This window comes from Entelurus aequoreus, linkage group LG10 (genome assembly GCF_033978785.1).
Source record: "Entelurus aequoreus isolate RoL-2023_Sb linkage group LG10, RoL_Eaeq_v1.1, whole genome shotgun sequence".
In the NCBI taxonomy this organism is placed as follows: domain Eukaryota; kingdom Metazoa; phylum Chordata; class Actinopteri; order Syngnathiformes; family Syngnathidae; genus Entelurus; species Entelurus aequoreus.
Genome location: NC_084740.1, coordinates 10,798,071 through 10,816,038, shown reverse-complemented (window position 1 = coordinate 10,816,038; position 17,968 = coordinate 10,798,071). Strand labels below are relative to the sequence as shown.

The 17,968-nt window shown below is 38.9% G+C and overlaps 1 protein-coding gene and 1 long non-coding RNA gene across 7 annotated transcripts in view; one reads left to right on the top strand and one right to left on the bottom strand.

Moving 5' to 3' along the window:
• The window catches only part of LOC133658248 (uncharacterized), a 55,873-nt gene extending 49,655 nt beyond the window's left edge, over positions 1 to 6,218 (top strand). Inside the window, exons 5-6 of one of the 3 annotated variants that reach the window (XR_009827429.1) lie at positions 4,317 to 4,441; positions 5,101 to 6,218. This is a non-coding gene — a long non-coding RNA (uncharacterized LOC133658248). Of the gene's footprint in view, positions 1 to 2,438; positions 4,035 to 4,316 lie in introns of those variants that run through there. The other 2 variants (XR_009827427.1, XR_009827428.1) reach the window with 2 other exon arrangements.
• The window catches only part of kmt2a (lysine (K)-specific methyltransferase 2A), a 90,783-nt gene that overhangs the window by 19,147 nt on the left and 53,668 nt on the right, over positions 1 to 17,968 (bottom strand). For 2 of the 4 annotated variants that reach the window (XM_062060079.1, XM_062060080.1), the window contains exons 10-22: positions 17,691 to 17,789; positions 17,420 to 17,540; positions 14,512 to 14,625; positions 14,121 to 14,305; positions 12,969 to 13,145; positions 11,172 to 11,282; positions 9,269 to 9,342; positions 7,201 to 7,415; positions 4,290 to 4,384; positions 4,071 to 4,208; positions 2,598 to 2,756; positions 2,369 to 2,480; positions 2,211 to 2,289 (exon numbers count right to left, since the gene is read on the bottom strand). In XM_062060079.1, the coding sequence (XP_061916063.1) occupies positions 2,211 to 2,289; positions 2,369 to 2,480; positions 2,598 to 2,756; positions 4,071 to 4,208; positions 4,290 to 4,384; positions 7,201 to 7,415; positions 9,269 to 9,342; positions 11,172 to 11,282; positions 12,969 to 13,145; positions 14,121 to 14,305; positions 14,512 to 14,625; positions 17,420 to 17,540; positions 17,691 to 17,789 (1,679 nt within the window). The remainder of the gene's footprint in view (positions 1 to 2,210; positions 2,290 to 2,368; positions 2,481 to 2,597; positions 2,757 to 4,070; positions 4,209 to 4,289; positions 4,385 to 7,200; positions 7,416 to 9,268; positions 9,343 to 11,171; positions 11,283 to 12,968; positions 13,146 to 14,120; positions 14,306 to 14,511; positions 14,626 to 17,419; positions 17,541 to 17,690; positions 17,790 to 17,968) is intronic. The other 2 variants (XM_062060082.1, XM_062060081.1) reach the window with 2 other exon arrangements.

Here is a 17,968-nt window from a genome sequence, read left to right as displayed (position 1 = left end):
ACCATTATGCTCATATTTGAAATAGGGTATTAGACAATATACCAGGGCTGGGCAATATGGACCAAAAATCATATCCTGATATATTTTGGCTGATTATCAATATACAATACATATCCCGATATTTTTTCTGGAAAGCCATATACGTGTGTGAAGTTGTTTTATTGAAACAAATACTTAACACGAGTAACCTTTTGTTGACATTTTAAAGTTTCATGCATAGATAGATGCACATAAAAAAAGTCTTTAAACTATTACTATAAAAATAGTAAAGTATTATCTTCAATCTTCTTTAAAACAAACCTTTAGCTAATAACAAAAACACAAAAGAACAAAATTGCTAGTTTAAAAGGACATTTTAAACATCTGCAGCTACTTAAAAATAATTTACCTTTAACAATTGTGTTTTTTAGTCCGACATTTTTAGAACATCCTCATTCCCGCAAAGATTTTACCCAGGAACTGCAGGCCTACAATATACATGATATATATTTGGCCAACGACAAAGCTTTCAATACTATCGTTTTATCATTTTAATACATGTTGATGACACATTCTAGCGGTGTCCCGCAAAATTGACAGCGACAAGCGAACAAACACCTCCTCAATGTACTGAAGCATTGTCGCGAGCGGCTAACGTCCGTCCTTCCACAGCGCAAAGCCACAAGTTAAGTCAGCAATCCTCGCCTCAATGGCAGCAAATAAACTATGTTTCTTACAAGTAACATTATCACTGGAAGACGAGGAATATCTAAACATGCTACAGTACACACCGTAACCGCAAGCTAGAGCTATTGAACGTAAACAGAGGTGGGCGGATCAATATATAACAAGTATAGTATCAGTATATGGTCGATACTACAGTGGTCAGATTGATATTTTTTATAATCCAAAAATTATTTGTCATTTTTGTTAGTGTTTACAATTTCAGGAAATACATTTTTAAGTGGCGACTTGTCCAGGGTGTACCCCGCTTTCCGCCCGAATGCAGCTGAGATAGGCTCCAGCACCCAAAATGGATGGATGGAGGTTTTTAAGGGCAAAACTCAAAAGGATTTAAAAAACAGTGCCAATATAATGAAATAATTCAAATATTTTAATGGATTTTGTTACCCTGCCATTCTGTGTTTTTGTCTGATTATAATTGTGATCAGAGTGTAATCATTCAATGAAAGTTTTGAAAATAAAACAGCCAGAAATGATGCACTATGTAATATAAGCCAAATTAAGAGCTTATATAACCTATTTTGAAATTGTATTATATTGTGATTAGGGATGCAATGGAACAGGTAACCCACAATACGGCACACATATACCACAAAATGAATTACAAAGCCGAAAAAAATGCGGCCCATTAGGGCCGATTGTCCGGTGCAGGACAAACCTGTCTGGTGTTTTACCATGTGCCGTTGCATTCCTAATTGTAATGCAGTGCTGCACACTTAGCTTTTTCACTAGTAGCACCAGTACTACTAAATGAAAAACAAATAGTAGCACAGAATTGTTTTTGTAGCACAGAAATTTTTTTGTAGCAAAATGAAATGTCTTAAATATCACAATTTTATTATTACCACTCAAACAAGGTACACATGTGCACTTAGAACATAAACACATTGCTATCATAAGGCCTACTGTAACGCTCAATTAGACACAGAAAACATCCCTAAACTGCTAGCACTGTCCCTAACACGAGTGTAGGTCTGGGCGATATGGATCAAAACTCATATCTCAATTTAGTTTGGCCCATAAACGGAAATATCCGTTGACGTAATTAAATATCTCCACCATGCCTTGATTTTTAAAACTGTGCATGGCGCAGGGGGTGGGGGGCTTCTCAGCGGCGAGGGATCAACACTTGCACAGTCCAATTTTTCAAAAGCTATTTAAATTTATTTCTAACACGCAATACACTTCACTGAAGTTTTAGCAAATTTGGATGTATTTATTTTAGAAGCAATTTGCAAAAAAAAATGTTTAACTCGCACAATGTTTTTTTAGTTGCATTTGTGATTACATTTATCGCACTGTACAGCACTGTAATATACAGTATACTGCATTATCGCAGAAAGCTGCTATATGTATCGCAATATAGATTTTAGGCTGTGTCTAATTTGCAACAGTCATTGTTATGAAAATATGGTTTGTTTGTTAGCTGGTTAGCCAGTAGTCCTGCACAAATAACTACATAAGTTTAAAAGACAATGAACACTTACTGGTATCCAACGGGAAACAGTTGGCGATCGCAGTCTGAAAGTTCAGTCAGTATACCCAAACAGTCAATGGCCATGGAGCCTAATGCATTAGTGAAAAGTCATCGAATCAGACATGAAGGCTTGAAGAGAAAGATCCACACTGGCATCACTCACTCTACCTATCATCATGTGGACATTTTCTGGCTCCAGTCCTGACAACCATTTCCTCTTCACACTCATCCCCTCTAGGTCAACTAGTACCCTGCGAGCCACCTCAAAGCCAGACACTACCTAGGGGGTGAGCAAGATAAATAAAACATGGATAAGATGATGAGAAAAGGACGATGCTTTGAGTGCATATTTGTAACTGAAGAGTGAACAATGCATAAAGAAAATGGATTGTCTTACTTCTCCTTTAATGAGTTCCTTGTGCTTAGGACAGTAGACCTTCTTGTCCTCCAGAAAGACGCAGTGGCAATGGCGGGCACACATGAAGTGGTAGTTGCTGGTGCAAGATGCGAAGCAGCAACCCACTGTGGCTCCCGGCTGTTGACACGTCTCACAGCGCTGTGAAGAGGCGCACAGGGACAATTAGGGCTTAAGATTTGCAGAGAAGCATCTATTAATGCTACACTGGGGGGGCCCTTTTTAGAGTATAATGAGATAGAGTAGTTAAAGAGTTATACTTAAATATTTTGCCTTTACATTAGTTCAGTTTTTATTTACACTGTCAGTTATTTAATAATGTAATAAATAAACATATTATTGTGGTTGGAGTCATGCAAATAGTGTAACTCTTGGAAAAATATAAAAACAGCTCTCCGTAAGATGGAGTTCAGTATTATACTACTGCAAACTACCACCTCAATACACATATACACTATTATTACATTCCCTTTCTGACAGTCCAAATTGATCCTCTATTGCATCGAATAAAGGGACCTACGAACTAATTGTCCATAACTCATTAAGCATTTGTTTAATGCTTCCTAAAGCTTTAAAAATATCTGTATTACATAAAGGTGTGTCCCGGTCCGATATCAGCAAAAAGAAAGTAATAAAGTATTGGATTAATTTGGCTAGCATCTAAAATGTCCAATATAAGCTTCCATACAAGCAGTCCTGCAGCGCATTTACTTGTACAAAGCTGGAGAGACAGTTACCAGCTAAATGTCCTCAAATAAACAAACAAGGTTGGTGTTTTCTTGGATTTTAGTGAAATCATTTACAAAAGCTAAACATGCGCTATAAGCTATAGGCCAGCAGCTACATAACAGGTAAGCACACAAGATAAACATACATAATAAGTGCCCTCTAAAACATCACATATGTCAATTTAAACAAGAGTAAAGTAGTTGCATATTACTTACAGATTCTAAAGCAGAAGCGTAGTAGAAAGTATCCAGTAATAAATGTGTCCGCATTGTTCAACTTGCTGCCTCATGAGCTTAAGTTAATGAATTATTGCGGCCACTAGGTGTCGCCAAAAGAACAATTGCCACTCCATCTCAACTTTAAGACAGCATAAGTCCATTCCAGATAATGAATAGGTTAGTGTTTTTCATACCCCATTGTTCTTTGATCAAGCCTTTTCTAACATTGCAGACTAGGAAATAATTAAAGTACCGGTATGTATAATTCAAGGTGATATATCAGATCAATATCAGTATCGATTCAATACTCAAGACTCCAATATCGTTATCGTATTGGAAGTGCAAAAATTCTATCGGGACACCCCTAATTACAAGTGTGCTAGCATGTCTTCCAAAGTATTTTGAGCACAACCCATAGAGGGCGCCAAAAATGTCAGATTTTTTTTCTCCCAAAACTGTACCCGCCGACGTATATTCCATAATAATAATCCATAAGCTTGTGTCTTACCAACTTTTTCCCCCTGAGAACCGCCGTGTGTACATTTTTCAGCGAGCCGTAGTCGTCCTCAAACACCTCAGCTGACCACAGTGCACAGTTGACGTGCGTCCACTCGTTCTGACCCATGTACAGCAACCTGCCCCCCTTCTGGATCATAATGGACATGTCACGCATGACAAATTCAACTCCGTGTGCGCTCTGCATCCAAACAAAGCCAGTTTTACTCACGTGTGTGTTCTCGTCTCCGTATTTTAGACACAGTGCACATTGCCTGTTATCACTCAGGCCTGGTGGAGGAGGACGCTCTGGGATGTCTTCACAATCTGCACAGACAGCAAGCAGTACCATTGATGTGATGGGACTTCAGGAAGTGACGCTATGTAAGTGTGTTAGAAAGGGATATTAAACTACATTTTTTCTGGGGCCACATTTTCAAAAAGCTAAGGACTAATAGGCCGGATTATCCCTTTACTATTTTGTATATTTCGGAGAGAACAAGCTCTATTTGATTTTGGTCTCTTTATTTTGTCAGCGTTAGAGGAGAGCTCTGCTGTTTTTAAAGACCATCTGCAAAAAAAGCTAGTTAAAGATCATCTCTTTGATGTAATGTTCATAAGAATCTGTTGAAAAAATGTGAGTCTCTCAAGTTTTTTTCAACTGAACTCCGAGCCACCAGTTGAAAAGACCAAATGATGAAAAAGAGAGGAACCTTGAAGAACACCACTAGAACAACTAAGGAAGTTGAACAAGTGAATACTGACTGCACCTTAGTTACATAAATCACATTACAAAATAAATGTATAACTGCCAAAAGGGAGAGGACTTAAAGGGGTGTGTTGAGGGACGTTCAGTTAAGTAAATCACTAGTTTAGACCCCAGTCAGTATGTTTCCATGCACTAAATTAGTCTAATTTCTCAAATAATTCAGCTCAAAAAAAGATTCCATACACACATGGAAACACCTTAATCTGATTGTGTTTAGCTTTTGAAAATAATACAGCTAAATTATGCGATTGGAAACCAGTTGTCTGGCATGTAGGTGTCATCGGTGCGCCAATCTCTGTGGAGGACCAAGACTGTTACAACCACAGTGCAAGAAGGAGCGCTACCGCATGTCCTTTGTCCCCACAGCCATAAGACTCTACAACGCACTTATGTGATTACTTTTTCTTGATGTGCAATACGATTACTGTGATTACTTTTTCTTGGTGTGCAATAAGTATGGTAGTGTTTTTTGTTTTATTTGATCTTGTCTCTATACTTATTAGTGCGCAATATGTAGTGTGTATTGTTATTTTTTTTGTAGTTCATTATGTTTTACTTCTGCTACTGTATGTAAAAACCTGCACTGCAACAACGTAATTTCCCCAACACGCCACTCTTTACTCTCACAAGCAAAGAAGAATGTTGTCCAAAAAACACTTAATACGTAACTTGATGCCAGCACGGAGGAGAAACTGGTGGAGAAAAACCTTGAAAATAATAAAAATGAATAAAAATAATGTGTATATTTTGTTAGTCCGTAGATAACAACAATAATTAATAGTGGTAGATCACATGACTTCAAGACACCGTCGATCTAATTCATTCAGATCCTCCACAACATTGTCATTCATACTTTATGTAGTGACGTAAGAGTTAAACGTCTAAATACAACAATTTACACAACACTACTGACATGTAAACCAGCAATTAAAAATAATTCACTGTGTAGTTTGTATTTAACAGTAAATAGTCCAAGAAGTTCACCAAAATAGTCTTATAATCTTTTTGCAAATCTCTGCTGATCATAATAAATAAACACATTAAAACATTACCAACCACACCAAATAGTAGTAGAAAGTTGTAGCTCTTCCATGTTGCATTCTCTTCTAGTGATGTGCGGATCGATACAGAAATATCGGTACCGCCGATTCCTGATCTTTATGCTCTCATATCTATACTCAAATCAAAATATCGATACTTTAGTTTAGAGGTGTCCAAACTTTTTCAACCAAGGGCCACATACTGAAAAGTCAAAGTATCCAGGGGCCATATTGATATTTTTTTATTTAAGAAAATGCTAAAAACAGATATTGTGTCAGCTTTATATTACAGGTGACAAATAAGTATGTTATTATTAATTACTTAGAACATTTCAGCTTTTTCTCATTACATACCGATTTTTTTTGTACTTTTTTCTTACATTTTTACTGTTTTTTTCAATGTAAAAATAGAAAAAAAATATTAATACGATTGTGTAACTGCATAATCTAGTGTGTCATAATCTAGTGTGTCAAAAATTCTGCCAGTACAAAAATGTTAATGTTCAGTTACAAATTTTAAAATGTTTCTAATTGTTGTTGAAATTTTTCAAATTGATTACTTCGTAAATTAGTATTATTTTATTTTTTAACTAAATAACTAACTAAACTTTGTACTAAAGTATATTTTACTTTCATTTTGAGAGCTTCTAATAATTTAGATCATGGGTGTCTAAACTTTTTTTTATTTTTTTTTTAAATGCTAAAAACAGATCATATATATTTAAAGACAAAACGTTGTGGTATAGGTGACTAAGTATATTGATAATAGTTATTAGTTTAAAAATGTCAGCTTTTTCTTTCTACATCCTGATTTTTTGCCCTTTTTTTCTTACATTTTTACTGTTGTTTTTTATGTTAGCATTTGAAAACACACAACTTTTTTAATTTTAGTCCATACATTAGATATATTTGCACAAAGTATCAGTATTGGATCGGTATCGCCAAAACCAGCCTGAATTTTACTCTGTATCAGATCGGAAAGAAAATTAGTGCTGTGGCACATCACTACTGTATTCCATTCTTCTTTTTACATTCCCACATAGCTAAACAAGCTGAAATGAGCACAATCGCACCCCATTTGCATGAGAGCGAGTCGAGAGCATGGAAACCAAATTACTTGACGAATCAGACTGATTTAGTGCATGGAAACAATGTTCTATGTTTTCTAGCAAGGTTAAAATGTCAATGCAAGGCTCTGCCAATGTGTTTAGTGGTCCAAGTGCCTCTACAACAGGAGCACTCGGCTGTTTGAGTTATTCGCTGCAAAAATGCTTGTCTTCCAAGTTCTGAACCAAACTCAGGGGCCGGTATGGTGGACTTATACCAGGACTTACCTGGTATGAGTGGAGGTGGCGGTGGTAAAGATGGAGGGCGTTGAGGAGTGGTGGCTCGCGAGTCTGGTTCACAGGGGGTCTTGGGGCAGGGAGCTGGAATGATGTTCTTGATGAGGTGCGGGTGCTCAGAGCGGGACAGTCCCTGTCTCTCCTGCCACTGAGCGTAGTTGTGGTCCAAAGACGGGGGCAAAACAGCATTGGGGAGGAGACCACTGCTGAGGACAACACAGCACATACAAGTCAACATTAGGACTAGTGGACAGAGTGTCCAAAAATATCTAAATAACAAAATAAATCATTGTGAAGGCCCTCTTTAAATACATTTTAACTATAGTAAATCAACATCGATTTGGACAATGCATACTAATCTTCTACTGTACTTCTGTGCAGGATTCAAGAAGCAAATGTTTGCTTTTCAAGTTAAAGCGGTTAAAAAAGGTTAAAGGTTCCCCGTGATGCGTTCGTTGTGACACTGTGAAATGGAGTAGCCTGTCAAAGGCACCACAATAAGGCCACAAACATGCATCACAGAGCTCCCCAGTGTCACGTGACACTATCTCGCTTCGCCGCTCAACCAAGTTTGGAAACCAGGCAAAGCAAATAATAAATAATAAATGGGTCTGGGAAAGCTGAGAGCTCCAAGGAGAGCGCTGAGTGTTTGGGGTGATTAAGCGAGAACGTGTGAAAGAGTGCGCATTGTATGGCTTTATGAGGTATGAATATTCATGCCTACAGACGTCTCTACCAAGAGCATCATTTATTCAATACCATCATTCTCATTAGGGATTCACAGCATGGGCATTCATCAATAGCTGCCTTCTGCCATCAATACACTCCACATTAAACACCTACAATCTACTCCAAAAAAAATCTACTTGTTCAGGAGAGGTAAATGGCGGATTTATTGTATTGATTCCCTCATGTTGTTTTATTCACTCAAGTCAATAAAGTACTTGAACAAAAATTCAGAGGGTGATCATCATTTCATTAGCAGGATTAAATGTCAGTTGATATTTGACGGGAGGCGGGACATGGGCTTCACAGATTGTCTGAAAAAAAAAAAAAAAACAGTTCTGCTTTCCCGAAACAGTGTGTGGTTAGCTTATGTTTACACTTGTATGACAGTTTAAATATCGTTTACTGTATGTTCTCTAATAAACTCAGCAACTTGGATTTTCCAATAACTAAGTACAGCTGTATTATTTTGTGGACCAGAGCAAAGCAACACAAGTAGAAACGAAACAACATGCGTCATGACCAGAATTACATCACAAAGTGCTAACATTTTCCACATCATTCAAACCTTGATTCCTATCAGGGCTCCTCGCCTGAGGGATTTTAAAACGCAAACTTTCTTATCTTCCCTTCGCCTTTTAGCCATTTCTTTTCTGTGAGCACGGTAAATTTGCAGTGAAATCTATTTCATTACCCGCACACTAAGACTTGACAGAAGCTTTAATTGCGGCAAGAGTCCAAAGAGAGATCCACTTGTTTGTCCTGCGCCACTCATTTAAGTCGATTCTCTCTTGACTTAAGGGCTGAACAAGCCTAACTCCTCATTTTCCCTTTGCTCTTGTTTCCACTACATATACACAAAAGTCTTGGACCACTGCACCAGACTGTGAAATTGGAGGAAAAGCTGGAGTTGGTGCTCCTTTTACAGGAAATATTTTAAGATTAAACTTCTGGTTAATTGATTACGTGTGTTGTAATACTTTTGTCTAAACCGAGGAGGGTTGCTAAACTCAACCAATACATTCTATAAATATTAGTTTGCCGCTTTGTGGCTGCCTACTGCCACCACACACATGACGCGATGACGGTAAAAACAGCGTCTCCCAGAGAAACCGCCTCTTTGCCTTCAATAATTACAGACCTCCACATTTCAGAGAAAGGCTCCCATTATAATATTAAAAAGCCAAATTCCTGCTGTGAAACTTTAAACAAAAATTAGGATTTAAAAAAAATAATCTGCGACTTCCAAGAATGAAATTATTTGATTGTACCCACCAGTGGAAGAGGGCTGCAAAGAGTTAGTCACTAAGTACACTTGGTTGTAAATACTCACTTGGCGCAGACTTTTGCTTGTTCCCAGACACTCGACTCTTTCACTTTGAACCAGGGAAAGATTCGGTCCATTTGCTGAAACAGAACATTCAACACCGATGATGCTTTTGGCCCCAGGAAGAACATGAATGAATAACAGTCATAATTATTAATGATGTGACATGTACTGAATGTTCTATTGCAGTATGATAAGAGTTTTTATTAACCCTTTGCTGGCCCACCAAAAAGCTTTTGTTTTTCAGATGTAATCCGTATTGGCTGCAGCGGTACTCAGTTGTAATACACTTTTCCACCACTTGTGGCAGTAATGACAATATTAAACAAAAGGAAGACGAATGTAGCTAAAGTCATAGCTACGTTTTTTAAGCTAAAAAATTAAGCAGTGAACCTGTATTTTTATCCATCTATCCATTTTCTACCGCTTGTCCCTTTTGGGTGGCGGGGGGTGCTGGAGCCTATCTCAGCTACATTCGGGCGGGCGGAATACACCCTGGACAAGTCGCCACCTCATCGCAGTCTGTATTTTCATTTGCACTTTAATTTTTATAATTAGTTTATTTAAGAAACAGACCATATTTTCCGGAGAATAAGCCGCACCCACTAAATTTTAGGGGGGAAAAAATATTTTTCATATTAGCTGCAACGGCCTATAAGCCGCAGATATGGTACGTTGTAAAATGAGGTATTTACATAGAAAGCTTTTGTAAACGTTTATAAACATACCTTAAATGTTTCCATTGTATACTCTAGCCTTTAAATAGACCCCCCTTTTAGAGCAGTTCATCTGCCGTTTCTTTTCTGCTCTGCCCCCCTCTCCTTCGGTGACTACAGATGACGTGCTAGCTGTCCAAATTCGGGACCCAGGGTGGACCACTCATCTGTGCATCAGTTCGGGACGTCTCTGCGCTGCTGACCTGTCTCACTCAAGATGATCTCCTGCTGGCCCCACTATGGACTGGACTCTCACACTATTATGTTAGATCCACTATGGACTGGACTATCTCAATATTTTGCTAGATCCACTCAACGTCCATTGCACAGGTCGCCCGGGGTCGTCCAAGGTTTCTCATTGTTATCCCATTGGGTTGAGTTTTTTTCTTGACCTGATGTGGGATCTGAGCTGAGGATATCGTTGCGGCTTGTGCAGCCCTTTGAGACACTCGTGATTTAGGGCTATACTGTATATGTAAGTAAACATTGATTGATTGACTGATTGATGAAACGGTGCCTGTAAGACGGCAGTAAAACGACTATCAAACAAAACAGAAAAGACGATGTCTTTATTCATCCTTTATGAGATTAATAAGATTGTGTCCTGTTTTAATAAGGTTCAAGATGTGTATCAGGATTCTTCTTTCCTGTACTTTGTAAGCACTTTGAGTTTAAACAGTTTCTTAAGGTGGATCATTTTAGTACATTGTTTGATTTTTTTACTCAATCCATTCCATAAATTATCGTTAGTAAAGAAAAATCCAAAGATTTGCTGCACCTTTGCATAAGCCGCAGGGTTTGGAAAAAAGTAGAGGCTTATAGTCGGGAAAATACAGTCTTTATTATTTATTACTAATTTAGTTAAAATTTGTTTATTTTAGCACAGCATAGTTGTATTTACAATTATTTTTCAGCAGTTTTTATGAGTTTATTTTGCAGTATATGTGATCAGTAGTTATTTTTGTAGTCAGCCTGACCTAAATTTTGTGATTAACACATGCTTTCATATAATTTGACAATGTTTATCCTGTGAAGATGTAAATAGGTTAAATATAATTATTGAATATGATTAAAATTAACAATAAGATTACTAATTCAATGTTAATTTTTTAGTGGGACTCGGGCCCCTCTGTAGTGGAAAAGTTGGATCCCAAGGTCAAAAAGGTTAAGAACCCCTTAGATAACAGACTTACCCGGATGAAGTAAGACTTGACCATGCTGTTAGCCCTTCTGCTCTCAGGCTGACCACCATCACTGTTAATGGCTGTCTGAATGATTCGTGCAATGTCGTCGCTGAAGTCCAGCTGGAAAAAAGGACAAAAATTTGTGGAATTTTTGGCCAGCGAAAAGATTTAGTAATGACGTAAGCAGGAAGCAACATGTGTGCGGTAGGCATGGGCCAGTGCCCTCGACTTTTCCCTCCGTTTAAAATGACTTAAGAAAAGGCAACACATCAAACATGACAGTACATCTAGGTGATCACCAACCATCACTATATTCAACTACTACACTTTGCATCTGGCATTAGTGACACAAATACTAACTTGTTACTGAGGAAGGTTTGGCATTCTAAAATGGCTAACACCAGCTAGCTAGAATGACGCAAAGAATAGAAAAAGCATAATGTATTTAACGCTAAAATAAAGTTACAATTGAGGCAGCATCAAAACTCATCAAATAAACACATCAATAACTACACTAATACACAAACACTCTTGTTGACAGTTGTGAGCAAGTCTCACAAAACATGTTCAGATTCAGTTTTAAGCTTCTGCCTACTTTTATTTATTTTTAAAATATTACAAAGTAGTGTCTTTTTATCAATTATTTATGTTGTAATCTTCTTGAACAAATTAGTGATTACATTTTTTTACAAAAAGAATATGTTAATGTTGGTTTAGCAACATTAGACTGCCTTGAGGACAGCACTTTGTTATTTTAGAAATAATTAAGTTATTTTTTGTTTCATATTTTAAATACATATGTTCCACGTTCATCATGTTGTACTATATTGTTTAAAATGACTTATTTTTCTCTTTTCAATTAAGACATTTCAAAATAACACATTTTAGAGCTGTAATAATGGGTTAGGGTTAACATGATACCGTGAAACTGTAATATTCTTGCCGAAGGTTATTTTACTGGCAGAATCTCATACCGGCCCGTGGACTGCAAGATGTGCTATGTGAAAATATCAAGAGGGAGATATTTATAGATTTGTTATGCTCTCATTTTTAAAGACAAAGCGTGCTGTTCTGTTTATTCAACTAAAAATTACATTCTGAGTATGTAAACAACAACGCACGTAAAAATAAAGTTATCCACCGAGTGAGTCGACTTTGTTTGTGGCATCTTTCAGTATTTGGAAAGTACATTATTATTGTTTTTAGATTGCTGTAATATCAGTGGTAAAAAAAATATTTTTCATATTTTCCGGATTTATTTATTTAAAAAATAAAGAAATATTAATAGATTTTAGTGAGGTTAGGACACAGTCATAGCCATGAATGCAATGGTAATAATGATAAGGCAGCACGGTGGGAGAGGGGTTAGTGGTGGGAGAGGGGTTAGTGCGTCTGCCTCACAATACAAAGGTCCTGAGTAGTCGTGAGTTCAATCCCGGCCTCGGGATCTTTCTGTGTGGAGTTTGCATGTTCTCCCCGTGACTGCGTGGGTTCCCTCCGGGTACTCCGGCTTCCTCCCACCTCCAAAGACATGCACCTGGGGATAGGTTGATTGGCAACACTAAAATTGGCCCTAGTGTGTGAATGTGAGTGTGAATGTTGTCTGTCGATCTGTGTTGGCCCTGCGATGAGGTGGCGACTTGTCCAGGGTGTACCCCGCCTTCCGCCCGATTGTAGCTGAGATAGGCTCCAGCGCCCCCGCGACCCCGAAGGGAATAAGCGGTAGAAAATGGATGGATGGATGGATGGATGGATATACAATGGAGTGCCCAGAGTGCAAATACAAATAAAGGAGAACATGCTTACCACAGACTTGTAGCGACCCAGATCCATCTTTTTCACCACAGACTCCAGGTCCGCAGGATATTCCCTAGCAGCAGAAGGTGTGACTTCAGTCAGAACCGGAGGGTCTGGGCCCTCGGGCGAGCGACGAGATGGAAGACTCTCTTCGGTCTCTGGGTTTAGCTCCGGAGGTTTCCCTGCCTACCCCAAAGAGTGACAGTTCAACATTGAGAGCGGCGCTGATATTTTAGTTTGAGGATTACGAGCAGTCAAGACAACATCAAGCATCAAGCACTCATCCCTGTTTAGCATTTAACTTGGGCGAAAACAAAACAAAAGGTAAACCCAAAGTCAACCATGACACTGCACAAGACATGCAGTGGGTAAGGGATTCATATGGCCCCATTCCTGGGTGGCTTTGGCATAAGAAGAAGGTGGGAGGTTTATCATTTTGCAATGCACTCTGCTGAAAGTGATGGAAAGCGCCACTCTACATAGCAACTGACGCTGTGGTCAAAGTTGGAATTTCCATATATCAAATTTTAAGATATTCAACATCATCTGGTGGCTGATGTGAATAGTGCAACCCCCCAATTTATCACGTTTCACGTGTCAGGTAAACCACAACAAATGGGGCCATATGAATCCTACTCTAAAATGATATGAGACTACAGCTCATTAGCATCTTTTAGATTTACTCCAGAAGTGTGTTTTGTTTTTTTATTGCAATGACAGCTATAGAACCATGAATTCCACCTATTTCCACATAAGAGATTATTATAATGACAGTTTGACCCTGGAACAGAATAATACTTCTAAAACTAAAAACTCCCCACATTCTGTCTTAGAGGTTGGCCCCCATCTGCATTGTAACTTTGCAATGGGTGCCACATGGAAGAACATGTTACATGTTGGTGCAGATCAGAGTAGAGGTGCTAAACTTTTCACTGTTACGGTCCACTTGTATTAAGGCCTAGTGGCGCAGTGATGCACTAGAGCCAGCAGATGGCGCTGCAGTGAAATAAACCCATAATTTGACCCAGAAGTGACCCAATAATTTGAATCAAAGAAGCCGGAGAGGGTCTCTGTTCTGTTGAATTCCATTGTAGTTATTGGTGTGTTTATTGATAAAACATCATAACAAAGCAATGTGTGTGTGCAGCCTGTGTTTCTAACCTGTCTGTAGCGTAGCAGGTGCGCCGAGGTGCGCGAGTTGAGCAGCGCCACGAGGACGTGGCGAATGCAGCCCTTGAGCTCCTCATCCAGCGCCGTCCGCCACTCAGCCGGCTGGCGTTCCGTACATTTGACACACGTGTAGGCAACGCTGTCCGACAGCTTGGACAGCAGCTCGTACATTTCATCTGAGGGGAAAGCAGCGGATGACGGCTCAATATCATGCCCATTATTGCCCTTATCATCTTTCAGCAGCTCGTCAATATGAAAACCTTTGCCTGTCAGCATGCATGAGGGCACGCTGGCGAGTGACAGCGCAAAGGAGGCGTGACAAGCGAATACTCAGCGAGGACGTCTGCTTCTGAATCTATAGAATCTTCCACTCTTTACGCACCTGTCAGGCTCTCACACTTGGCATGAACCCAGCGATTGCAGCGTCCGCACTGCATGGTCTTGCTCTCGCAGTTTTCGTCGTCATAGCACTTATTGCAAAGCGGGCATGGGTTCCCTGGGACAGAAAATGCAAAACGGGAAAAGCTGATATAATGCGCTGATGTGACCTTTGACATTTGCTAACTCAAACATCCTAAGTCTGACATCTTTAAACCAGTCTGAAGGCACTTGTTATTTATGAAAAACCTTTTGGTTCAAATTGGGTTGTACAGTTTACCAGTACTAATAAAGTATCGCGGTACTAATCAATTGGAAACTGTACTATACAACATTTAAAAAATACTGGCATCGTTTATGCTGCTGTGTGGCTGGGACTACAGAGTCAGTGCGCATGATGTTGTGTGTCAAAACGCACACACAAAGGGCATACAAACAATAACATCGAGGAGAGGAAGAATGGCAAAACAATGACAAATCTACTAGTTAATAAAGAGGGTGCGTAAAGCGCAATATGGAGGTATTTGGGCTTCATACCTAACTATAAAGGTGACGTTTTAAACAGGGAGGCCCTGCGCTTTATGTTCTGCTTTAAAACACGCTTCGCCAAATGTGGTGATTAGTATTACCACCTTTGCTTTGAACTAGTGTTGTCCCGATACCAACATTTTGGTACCGGTACCAAAATTATTTCGATAATTTTCTAAATAAAGGGCACCACAAAAAATGGCATTATTGGCTTTATTTTAACAAAAAATCTTAGGGTACATTAAACATATGTTTCTTATTGGAAGTTTGTCCTTAAATAAAATAGTAAACACAAAAGACAACTTGTCTTTTAGTATTAAGTAAACAAACAAAGGCTCCTAATTTAGCTGCTGACATATGCAGTAACATATTGTCTTATTTTCCATTCTATTATTTTATCAAAATTATTAAGGACAAGTGGTAGAAAATTAATTATTAATCTACTTGTTAATTTACTTTTAATATCTGCTTACTTTCTCTCTTAACATGTTCTATCTACACTTCTGTTAAAATATAATAATCACTTATTCTTCTGTTGTTTGATACTTTACATTAGTTTTGGATGATACCACACATTTGGGTATCAACCCTGCTTCGAACTTAGGTAAACATTTAAATAGTAAGCATTCAGATCTACACAAGGAGATATAAAGAGTGACAGGTAATAATGTAGTTGTTACACATGTCCTGCTGTTCGGCTCCCAGACCGCAGTCGAGGAGCACAGGGCAGACGTAGCTCATTTGAAATTTGATGCCTGCAACATGTTTCAAAAATGCTGGCACAAGCGGAAAAAGACTAAGAAAGAAGAGGAATGCTCATCAAACACTTATTTGGAACATCCCACAGGTGAACAGGCTAATTGTTAACAGGTGGGTTCCATGATTGGGTATAAAAGCAGCTTCCATTAAATGCTCAGTCATTCACAAACAGGGATGGGGCGAGGGTCACCACTTTGTCAACAAATGCGTTACCAAATTGTCAAACAATTTAAGAACATTTGTCAACCAGCTATAGCAAGGAATTTAGGGATTTCACCATCTACTGTTCGTAACACTATCAAAATGTTCAGAGACTCTGGAGAAATCACTGCACCTAACATTGAATGCCCGTGATCTTGGATCCTTCAGGCGGTACTGCATCAAAAAAACATCGGTGTGTAAAGGATATCACCACATGGGCTCAGGAACACTTCATAAAAGTAACTACAGTTGGTCACTACATCTGTAAGTGCAAGTTAAAACTCTACTATGCAAAGCCAAAGCCATTTATCAACAACACCCAAAAACGCAGCCGGCTTCGCTGGGCCCGAGTTCATCTAAGATGGACTGATGCAAAGTGGGAAAATGTTCTGTGGTCTGACGAGTCCACATTTCAAATTGTTTTTGGAAACTGTGGAAGTTGTGTCCTCCGGGCCAAAGAGGAAAAGAATCATCCGGATTGTTCTAAGCGCAAAGTTCAAAAGCCAGCATCTGTGATGATATAGGGGTGTATTAGTGCCCAAGGCATGGGTAACTTACACATCTGTGAAGGCACCATTAATGCTGAAAGGTACATACAGGTTTTGGAGCAACATATGTTGCCATCCAAGCAATGTTATCATGAACGCCCCTGCTTATTTCAGCAAGACAATGCCAAGCCACGTGTTACAACAGCATGGCTTCATAGTAAAAGAGTGCAGGTACTACACTGGCCTGCCTGTAGTCCAGACTCGTCTCCCAATGAAAATGTGTAGCGCATTATGAAGCGTAAAATACGACAACAGAGACCCCCAAACTGTTGAACAACTTAAACTGTACATCAAGAAAGAATGGGAAAGAATTCCACCCGAAAAGCTTAAAAAATTGGTCTCCTCAGTTCCCAAACGTTTACAGAGTGTTGTTAAAAGGAAAGGCCATGTAACACAGTGGTAAAAATGCCCCTGTGCCAACTTTTTTGCAATGAGTTGCTGCCATTAAATTCTAAGTTAATGATTATTTGCAAAAAAAAATTAAGTTTCTCAGTTGGAACATTAAATATATTGTCTTTGCAGTCTATTCAATTGAATATAAGTTGAAAAGGATTTGCAAATCATTGTATTCTGTTGTTATTTACGAATTACACAACGTGCCAACTTCACTGGTTTTGTACCTTTGATGATTGTTTGAGAAAAACTAAATTGTTTTAAAAGGTATAATATCGATATCGTAGCTAAATGAGGGGTCAAAATCAATATGGTTCTTGTTTTGACAGGAACTGCTGTCTACTGACCAAAAGCCTGGATACCAATTGTCTTCTACTGCAACTGTGTCAAATCAATTGTGACTCACAGGTTGCTGAGAATGCAGTACAATGACTTTTGACCTGAAGTAACCTTTGTTGATTGCCGTCTTTGCTCGCCATTCACCTTTAGCAAAGAGTTTGGCACAGTCATGACACATGGAGAAGTCATGTGACCACTGGGCATCCCAGGACTTTCCAGGTTTGGTGGCTCCGCAACGCTTACAGCGCACACACTTGGTGCAAATCTGAGAAAACAAACACACGGTGTAAAAAAAGAAAACATTGAAGGTGTTCAAGTGACAAAAGTGTTTTTAATATTTACTGTCTGGGGACTGACAAAAGGCTGGGATAAGAGCGTGCAAGGTGAGGTTAAGCATGGAGTGTGTTTATCCTACCCAGACTCTCTTCTTTTTGGTGGGTCTCGCAGGGTGGTTGGGACCCAGGCACTCCGGGTGATAGCTGTTACGGCACTTATCACATTCCAGCAGCTGTTGCTACGGATAGCATTAAACATCAAACATGGCGTCAGTATACACACACACGATTAGATCGATACGATAATCAACTGATCTGTAATTGGTCCGTCTATGTGGGGATATCGTTTCAACTCTGACAACCGTTTTTCATATTAAGAGTGTAAATACTAGACCTACAAATAAATACCACTGGCAAA